General features: G+C 41.2%; 2 protein-coding genes across 2 annotated transcripts; both read left to right on the forward strand.

Moving 5' to 3' along the window:
• The first annotated feature begins 310 nt into the window (after positions 1 to 310).
• Positions 311 to 3,789, forward strand: LOC106371294 (probable plastid-lipid-associated protein 14, chloroplastic). The gene is made up of 14 exons (XM_013811345.3): positions 311 to 572; positions 664 to 974; positions 1,060 to 1,103; positions 1,193 to 1,271; positions 1,345 to 1,464; positions 1,549 to 1,731; positions 1,829 to 1,915; positions 1,988 to 2,094; positions 2,178 to 2,265; positions 2,346 to 2,426; positions 2,516 to 2,592; positions 2,675 to 2,810; positions 2,907 to 2,969; positions 3,069 to 3,789. The coding sequence occupies exons 2-14, from the start codon at positions 678 to 680 to the stop codon at positions 3,705 to 3,707; spliced, it is 2,001 nt and encodes a 666-aa protein (XP_013666799.2). The 5' UTR covers positions 311 to 572; positions 664 to 677; the 3' UTR covers positions 3,708 to 3,789.
• Positions 3,790 to 4,298: 509 nt separating this feature from the next.
• On the forward strand, positions 4,299 to 8,237 carry LOC106371293 (importin subunit beta-1). Its single transcript, XM_013811344.3, has 3 exons — positions 4,299 to 4,452; positions 4,953 to 7,374; positions 7,478 to 8,237. The coding sequence occupies exons 2-3, from the start codon at positions 4,967 to 4,969 to the stop codon at positions 7,674 to 7,676; spliced, it is 2,607 nt and encodes an 868-aa protein (XP_013666798.3). The 5' UTR covers positions 4,299 to 4,452; positions 4,953 to 4,966; the 3' UTR covers positions 7,677 to 8,237.
• Positions 8,238 to 9,824: the final 1,587 nt, after the last annotated feature.

Genomic DNA, 9,824 nt, shown 5'->3' on the forward strand with positions numbered 1-9,824 from the left:
CGGATACCCGCAGTCGAATTTTAGCTGACCCGCACTCGCTCCGCATAAAAATCACTCAATCCGCACCTGCATCCGCAAACCAAAATTTTCAAATTACTCGATCCGCACCCGTCCTGCCGCGGATCAAACGGACGGGGCCTGCGGATGGCCCGCGGATAATGATTCATATTCCCAGCATTAGTTGGGTGGGTTATTTTCATACTCCGTCATCCATCCAATCAGCGATCGCCACGTCATTATGAAACACAAATGAGACCCAGTAAAGGTTGTCCTCTAAAGCCCCATTACGCTGATTCAGGCCCAATGTGAGAGATATTTTTGTAGAGAAAATCAAACGGGGGCAGACGTAGACGCGAGTCGACCTCGAGGCGCGATGCCTCAGGCGTACTTCATCACGCAACTCTCACGAGCTTCTCTGTCCTTTTATACCACTTTCGTTTTTTTCTTCATTTCTTTAAATTTGTGAAATTTAATCCTTTTCTCGAAGGTGAAGAAGTTGCGTGTCGTCCATCTTCAGACCGATCTCTCCCTCTCTCTGTTTTTTCTCTGTGTTTGGTCGGTTCCTCTTACCGGTAAGATTTTGCAATACGATTAATTGTGTAATGATTGGAAATTACTTGCTAAATTTGGAAACTTTCTGAACATTGCATTGATTTTATGTAGCGGGTTAGTGTCGGATGGCTCTTTGTGGTGTTTCATCGACTCCAAGCCTTCGAAGTTTGGAAATTTTGCAATCTGCTAGAAACTCAAGCATTGGTCTGAAACGTAACCGTAGTTTATGTCATCCCACAAGCTCTTCGTATCGTGCTAAACCTGTGAGACTCCGTTGTTCATCTTCTAATGTGGAGATGGAGGAGGATGTTGGGAATGGTAGCTCCTCTGTCTCTGTGGAGGATGAATCAGCACATGTGATGCAGTTCAAGTGGAATGATTTCAAGATTCTTGATCGTGTTAGCATCGGTCATGGCGGTCGGGTAAATACACATTTAACCAATTTGATTGGTCGTGTTTCTTTATTATATTTTACTTATGTTGCTAATTGAGTTTACTTTCTTACAGGCGGATGAGCTTGTGTTTGAAGCTGTAGTTCAGGTTCCAGATAGGTCAGTTTCTTACTTCATTGTATTACAAGGTTGCAAGATAAACAAAATTTCAGGGGCTTCATCTGTGTGTGGTGCTTTATATTCCACAGCCCTTTGTTTAACCAAGGAGTTGTTCTTCGGAAACTGAATACAACTCATGCTCAAAGAAGGGGAAGAAGAGCCATTGAAGTTCGTTGTTTCCTTTTAAATCAAAATCACTTACTAGCTTCTTGTATCTCTGCTCACTCTTACTACTTTGCAGGTATTGAAGAAGCTAGTTCGTCGTAGGCTTCTGTACCATTCTTACTCAATGCAAGTTCACGGTTATATCTCTAATAGCTTGAGGAGCGATGATCCCTACTCATTTACCCTCGTACACGGGGTATGTTCTTCTGTATATTATATACTTCATAGGTTTCCACCATATAATTAATATGTATCTCTCTCTCTCTCTCTCTTCTTGCAGTGCCATGGGAGTTTCTCGATTAGGCACTGGCTTCAGCAATCTGATTGGCTTCCAACATTAGAAGCTACTCTTGCGCTAGATGAAGAATCCTTTAGAAGAGTAGGGGATGATACAACTGGAGGACCTGCAGTTTCGAGGCAGCTAAGACTCATCCGTATATTAATGAGAGATCTTTTAATCGGAGTATGTATTACTGTATCTTTCATAACAAGCAGAATAGTTCTTTCTTTTGGTCATCATGTCATGATTTGGTTAACATGTGTGATTTTGGTCTTGAAAGGTCAATTACTTGCACAGCCATGGTCTTGCTCACACAGAACTGAGATTGGAAAATGTGCACATTAGCCCTGTGGATAGACATATCAAAGTTAGTATTATTATGCTTTCAATCAATTTCAATTATGAGGAAGATAAGTCAATTAATATTTCGCAAGTATAGGTAGGAATTCTGGGAAATGCTGCCGACTTTTATGGGGATGGTCCGAGCAGTAGCAACGCTTACAGTACCATGGACAGACGACAGATGATGATAGCATTTGACATGAGGTGTCATTTTTTTTTTGAATCATCATCATTCCTTTTGTTTACATCACTCAGACTAATTGTATATATTTTTTTCATGGTGAAAGATGTGTTGGATTCATGATGGCTAAAATGGTACTCCAAGAATTGATGGATCCATTAATTTTTGCCAAACTAAAGTCTTTCCTGGCGAAGGTAATCATTTTAATAATCCATAGATGAGTTTAATGTTTATAAAAAAGATGTTTAAACATTCTTCTAAATGTAATATCTAGGGAAATGATCCTTCTTCTCTACGAGAGTTCTTTGTGACGACGCTCAATACAAACTCAGAATCTGGAAATATTGGAGTTCAAGTAAGTTCTCAGCCAAGATAAGTGCAGTTATCTTACTCTGCTGTGAGATTAAAGAGTTGTTTATCATCACACCTCTTGTTTGTTCTCAGATACTTGATAGAAACTGGGGAGCAGGTTGGCACCTTCTATCTTCATTGATTGCTACCAGACCTTCTAAAAGGATAAGGTAACATTCTAACATTACTGTTACCAATTTGTGGAGGTCTTAGCTTGGGTAAAAAGTAAAATCTGTTGGGGGTTTGATGCAGTTGTTTGGATGCTCTTAAGCATCCCTTTCTATGTGGACCAAGATGGCGTGTTGCCCCATCAATGGATATCATCAGATGGGGTCTTGGATCAACCGCTGTAAGGATATCAGAAGAATACATTTACCGCATGCCTCAGGTAATGTATATGGGATGGTTTTTCTACAAGTTCTAAGAAGTTCGAAACTTTACTCACTCTTAAAGACCAAATTGGAATAACACAAATCTTATGCAGCGCCAAAGACTTGCCCACTTCATTGAACTAATGGAGATGCTAAACCCATGTCCAAAACCAAATGTACGAGTTTAAAAAGAAAATTTCATGCTTCCTTAACTCTTTTTATCTATAGTACTTTAATTTGTGAACCTTGGTTTTGGATCTCTTGGTTAAACACAGTGTTGGTTGGAGCTGTTACCGGGAAGATGGCGTCTGTTGTACTCAACAGGAAAGCACATTGGTCTAACTCTGCGTCAGCCTTCTACACGTGCTCTAATAGGCAATGTTCATTTAACAATAAGCCGAGCTTCAGAAGATTCCAACAACACTTTGCTATCATTCACCTCTGACATAGGCTTCACGGCCATAACCAGCAAAGACTGGCCACACGACAAAACCGGAGCCAGAGGCAAATTACAAACGCTCTCTCAGTTCAGACTAGTAGCCGGAAAAAGACTTTACCTCAAAGAAGAGAAAAAGAACATCAGTAAGTTCTCGATGGGAGAACCAAACGCTGAAGAAGGCCTAGTAGAGAAGCTAGGAACCAAGAAATGGAAAAAGGTGGTGCCCTTCAAGGAGTTTCCGTCGAGTCTTCCTGTAGTGAAACTCGTCTCTGGAGAGATCGAAGTGACGATGAACATGGCTGATCGTATAGAGTCGCCTGGGAACGTGATTGGGGAAGTTAGAAAGCAGATTCCGCAGGAGATGTTTGATTTGTCTAAGCTTGTGTGTGGTACGTATATAGACAGTAGGTTGCTTGTACTTAGGTGTGTGAATGGTTCGGCATTGTTGTTTACAAGGTCTAGCTTTGGACCATAAGTCTATGTAGCCCACTTGTCTCGGTTCTTATGTGTGTATATAAACACTGAGCATTCTTTTTGGGATAAAAACCTTTTTAATCTCTGTGTATGTTGTACATGATGAGTCTTGGCATTATAAATTCGTAAGACTGAGCATTCTATATATGAGTCAAGTGCTGAAACTCAGAAACTAAAGTCTTGCGATGCTTCTGTTTGAGCAAGAGTCTTTGGCTTCTTCACGCGCTATATGCATTGCAAACAGTAAGCGGTGAGTGGTTTGATTGGTTAATAATATACTTAACCAAGTAGAGATCAAATATAAATAAGCCCAATAAAGTTTTTTTCTAGTATGACAGCAAACTTGAAAAAGTTTAATATAATTATCTATCTGGCTTGTGGCCCCCTTCATGTTTTTCAGCTCTTGTAATCATACTGTAAAATAATTACCACTTATTAAATTAATATAAATGTCCTTATAATGTATTTTTTTTGGTTCACCTGCTTCCAAAGAGAAAAAAAAAGAAAGATAAATCTAAAACAATCTGGACCGTTGATCTGAGGGTGAGATAAGGACCACGCAACACGCGAAGTACAGAATAAGCGCCCTATATGAAAGCTATCCGATAACTTGCTTCGCTTACGACCTCTCTTTCTCTCTCTTCCCTTTTTCGCTGGAAACTGTTTTCTCTCTCTATCGCTCTCTCTCCATACCTTTCTTCTAGGGTTTCAGTCTCCGATCGCCGCCGCCGCCGTCGAGATTCTAGGTAAAGCCTCTTCGCTTCCATCTATCGAACCTGCTTCAGTTAGATCCATCCTCCGATTCCCTATGATTCACCCAACCTCACTGTTTCGATTTACCCAGATCTTTAGGATTTGAACTCGTTTCAATTTTATATCTATTCAAGTAAACTAGTTTGATTTGGCCGTTCTCCTTTCTTAGTCTGCTGAATATTCAATTTTGAATTCGATTGCGTCTTCGGATCTGTGGGTCTCACTATTTTGAATCAACTTGTATAGTCTTTTAACTGCGCATCTTTTCATGATCCATGGTGTTATGCCTTGCAATTTTAGGCTAGTTTGCTGTAGATCGTATGCTGACATCTAGGGATGACTTCTGTCACTGTTGTTGGCTTTCACCTTGATCTGTTCTTTGGCGTCTTAGTTTTACTGATTTTTATCAAAGTTGCTACCTTTTCTCTTTTGTTTTGTGTTTTAGCGTCTTAGTCTTTGGTTTCTCACTTTTTTTTTCTTTTTTCTTTTGCAGACAAACTTGTGGCAATGGAGGTCACCCAGTTGCTCTTAAACGCTCAGTCGATTGATGGAACTGTTCGTAAGCACGCTGAAGAAAATCTCAAACTGTTTCAGAGTCAAAACCTTGCTGGTTTTTTGCTCTCACTTGCTGGAGAGCTTGCCAATGATGAGAAGCCAGTAGATAGCAGGAAACTTGCCGGTTTAGTCCTTAAAAATGCTCTCGATGCTAAGGAACAGCACAGGAAGTATGAGCTTGTCCAGAGATGGCTCTCTCTTGACATGGCAACAAAGACACAGATCAGAGCCTTCTTGTTGAAGACACTTTCCTCCCCTGTTCCTGATGTTCGTTCAACTGCCTCTCAGGTCATTGCTAAGGTTGCAGGTATTGAGTTGCCCCAGAACCAGTGGCCTGAGCTTGTCGGATCTCTTCTCTCCAACATTCACCAGTTACCAGCTCATGTCAAGCAAGCCACTTTGGAGACTCTTGGATACCTCTGTGAAGAAGTGTCTCCTGATGTTGTAGAACAGGAGCATGTAAACAAGATTCTCACAGCGGTTGTTCAGGGTATGAATTCTGCTGAAGGAAATAACGATGTCAGACTTGCAGCAACCCGCGCTTTATACATGGCTCTGGGTTTCGCCCAAGCAAATTTCAACAACGACATGGAGCGTGATTATATCATGAGAGTCGTGTGTGAAGCAACTCTTTCCCCTGAGGTGAAAATTAGACAGGCTGCTTTTGAGTGTTTGGTATCCATCGCTTCCACATACTATGAGAAGTTGGCGCATTATATGCAAGATATATTCAACATCACAGCTAAGGCTGTTAGAGAAGATGACGAGTCTGTCGCTCTACAAGCGATTGAATTCTGGAGCTCTATATGTGATGAGGAGATTGACATCTTAGAAGAGTATGGTGGTGAGTTCACTGGGGATTCCGATGTTCCATGTTTCTATTTCACTAAGCAGGCCCTCCCTGCGCTTGTGCCCCTACTGTTGGAAACTCTGCTTAAGCAAGAAGAAGATCAGGATTTGGATGAAGGGGCTTGGAATATTGCAATGGCTGGTGGGACATGCCTCGGTTTGGTTGCTAGGGCAGTTGGAGATGACATTGTACCTCATGTTATGCCGTTCATCGAAGAGAAAATATCAAAGCCTGATTGGAGAGAGCGGGAAGCTGCAACATATGCTTTTGGTTCCATTTTGGAGGGCCCTTCACCAGATAAGCTGATGACAATTGTTAACGCGGCGTTAACATTTATGCTCAATGCTTTAACAAAGGACCCAAGCAACCATGTGAAAGACACAACCGCATGGACTCTTGGTCGGATGTTTGAGTTCCTGCATGGTTCAACAATCGAGACACCCATAATTACTCAGGCAAACTGTCAGCAAATTATCACAGTATTGATCCAGACAATGAAAGATGCACCTAATGTTGCAGAAAAGGCTTGTGGGGCTCTATATTTTCTGGCTCAAGGCTATGAGGATATTGGTCCCAACTCTCCATTAACACCCTTCTTCCAGGAAATTATTCAGTCCCTTCTAGCTGTTGCACACAGAGAGGATGCAACTGAATCACGCTTGCGAACTGCAGCGTACGAGGCATTGAACGAAGTTGTCAGGTGTTCGACTGATGAAACATCAACCATGGTTCTGCAATTAGTACCTGTGATAATGCTCGAGCTCCACAATACTTTGGAAGGGGAGAAGCTTTCTTCAGACGAGAGGGAGAAACAAAACGAGCTTCAGGGACTGTTATGTGGATGCTTGCAGGTCATCATACAGAAATTAGGATCTGAACCGACCAAGTATGTTTTCATGCAGCATGCAGATCAAATGATGGGACTTTTCCTGAGGGTTTTTGGCTGTAGAAGTGCAACTGCACATGAAGAAGCCATGCTCGCCATTGGCGCTCTTGCTTATGCAGCAGGTCCTGATTTCGCCAAGTACATGCCTGAGTTTTACAAGTATTTGGAAATGGGTCTTCAAAACTTTGAAGAATACCAAGTGTGTGCTGTTACTGTGGGCGTTATTGGGGACATCTGCAGAGCATTGGAGGACAAGATTTTACCTTACTGCGATGGGATTATGACGCAGCTTCTGAAGGATTTGTCGAGCAACCAGTTGCACCGGTCAGTAAAGCCGCCGATTTTCTCCTGTTTTGGTGACATAGCACTGGCTATTGGGGAAAACTTCGAGAAGTACATCAACTATTCAATGCCGATGCTTCAGAGCGCAGCAGAACTATCAGCTCACGCGTCTGGAGCTGATGATGAAATGACAGAGTACACGAACTCATTGAGAAATGGAATACTCGAAGCTTATTCAGGCATATTCCAAGGGTTCAAGAACTCTCCGAAAACACAGCTCCTAATTCCTTACGCACCCCATATTCTCCAGTTTCTGGACAGTATATACATGGAGAAAGACATGTAAGTTTTCTTTGTTCTTTTAAACCCAATCGGAATTATAGATTAGTTTTGCGAAAATATAAAAAGTTGTTTAATTTTGTGGATAAAATGGCTTGTGTGACAGGGACGAGGTGGTGATGAAGACAGCGATTGGGGTGTTAGGGGATTTAGCGGATACACTAGGGAGTCATGTGGGTGGTTTGATACAACAGTCAGTGTCGAGCAAAGAGTTCTTAAACGAGTGTTTGTCATCTGATGATCACACAATCAAAGAAGCAGCTGAATGGGCAAAGCATGCCATCACCCGTGCCATTTCTGTTTGAAGGGCTCTTTTCTCTGTGCCTTTCGTTTTGTTTTTCTTTTACAGTAAAGTCTGCATGCATCTCTGGGTGGGTTTGAGTCTGGGAAAGGGTAGAGCTGCAACAGCCGAGAGTCACATCATCATCAGTTTCATTTGCATCATCAGCATTACTGGGGTCAGCATTGAGTCATGGATGGGGGGGGGGGGGGGATGATGAGTTTTGGGGGGTAGATAATGAAACTGGAAAGAGACGCCGGTGAGACTTTGGCCGGAGGTGAGTAGGAGGAGTCGTTTTCAGGTGGTTTTGGGGACAAAAGGTTCATCGAACTATCATAATACTCTACTACATTTGTTTTCATGTCATATGTTTCTTTTTCTTCAACCCCTTGAGGGGAAGGTCTCTGGTTTTTTATCAAGTGAGGGGGCATTATCAGATGACACAATCCCTTGGATTTTTTTTTTTTACTTGTTTAGTTGCATTCTTTGCATCATCGTTTTGTCACTTTCTTTTGGGGTTTTGTATGTTTGGTTATAAAAGCATGTTCACATTTTTATTTTTATATAAAAAAAGTTGTCAGGTCTATTTCCTCTTTGATGCAGTTTTAGGAGATTGCAATTAGCACAGTTAGTGCTCTTAGCTTAAAGCTTCTGTTTACAGGTACATTAGATGTTGTCATGTCTCTAGACAAGAGGTGTACAAAGTAATTGTTATTATTCATATAAGTTCCTTATTTACTTGGTTGGCTCGAACTGTAAGGGAAAGGTCGCATGTTAACAGGGAACGTCCTGCCTTACTCTTTCTCTAAAGAGCCAAGTTAAATCTAACGTCACACCTCACTCATATCCAGCGTTCAAGTTACCTGTTATTTACATATCTTTGTAAATAATACCGAACCTATACATGACTTACTGTTTGAAACAATCTCGACCATTGAAGTTATGTGCACTTTATGGGTTAAACTCTATATATAATATAGCAAGCTATGTCAATAGCATTATAATTAGAATTTTTTACTTTCTCAGACACTTTCTTACTTTGCAATTTCATCCCAAGCCACATTCCACTTGACAGACACATTATGACTGTTCTTTGTCCATCTTACCCTTCTTTCAACTCAAACATTATTTTCTCTATATAAACATCCTATTTCTCTCTCATTATCTAAACTAAATCCAAGAACACAACCCTATTAACATCAACCGAAACAATCCATTGTCAATAGCATCAACCTAAACGAAACCTTATTTCTTTCTTCTTGTCAGAAGCTTTCTGTAATGGAGATTTAGGAAAGAAGAAAGAGATTGAAAAATTGAAAGAATAACAGTTGAGGGTTGGCGAAATCAGTTTCGTGAGGTGACAAATTTGAACCCTCTCTTCTTGACAAAATTTTTTTTCCAGTTTTGTAGGCATAACGAAACGGAGATCCCGTAGATTGGAAAAATCCCGACATACAAGGTCAGTTTTTGGAGAATCTTTTCTAATTTTCCTAGATCCTCACACATCTCATTTGTACTACAATGGTGGAATCTCTCTTCTCCACAAAAACCATATCTCCCCATTGAAAAAGCATCTTAATTTCTCAGACCCTCGAGGGTACAAATCTAGAACCAAATTGAAATAGGATCTGTCAATATCTTCAATGGAGAATAAGGTTTCGTGGTGATTCCGGCGACTCGAGATGAGTCTTGTTCGAGTCGACTCAGTATTAGAGTTTTTTAGTCTTTTGTGTTGTGATACGACGAGATTGTTTCGGGAGTGAACCCGTAGAGATAGCGAGGATGAATTAGGAGAAACATCATGGATTTTGGGTTCGAACTTGCGTCTGGTTGTGGTGAGTGAGGAACGAGTCAGGTCGTTGGAGAGGATGTGTTGTGTTTGTTAGAGAGGAGAAGCTTAACTCAACGATTGATTCCACCAACTCGAGTCGTTCTTCTTGGGTTAATTCAGAAGTCCTGGTGATGACGATCTCAAGCGCTTTCTCTCTCTCTCTCTCTCTCTCTCTCTCTCTCTCTCTCTCTCTCTCTCTCTCTCTCTCTCTCTCTCTCTCTCTCTCTCTCTCTCTCTCTCTCTCTCTCTCTCTCTCTGTTGGAGGAAGACGACAAATTTGATTAAACTTTGTTTGTGGATGTGGACACAAAACCTTGTCCACAACTTTTGTTTTCTATCCTT

The sequence above is a fragment of the Brassica napus genome, chromosome A10 (assembly GCF_020379485.1).
Source record: "Brassica napus cultivar Da-Ae chromosome A10, Da-Ae, whole genome shotgun sequence".
Lineage (NCBI taxonomy): Eukaryota > Viridiplantae > Streptophyta > Magnoliopsida > Brassicales > Brassicaceae > Brassica > Brassica napus.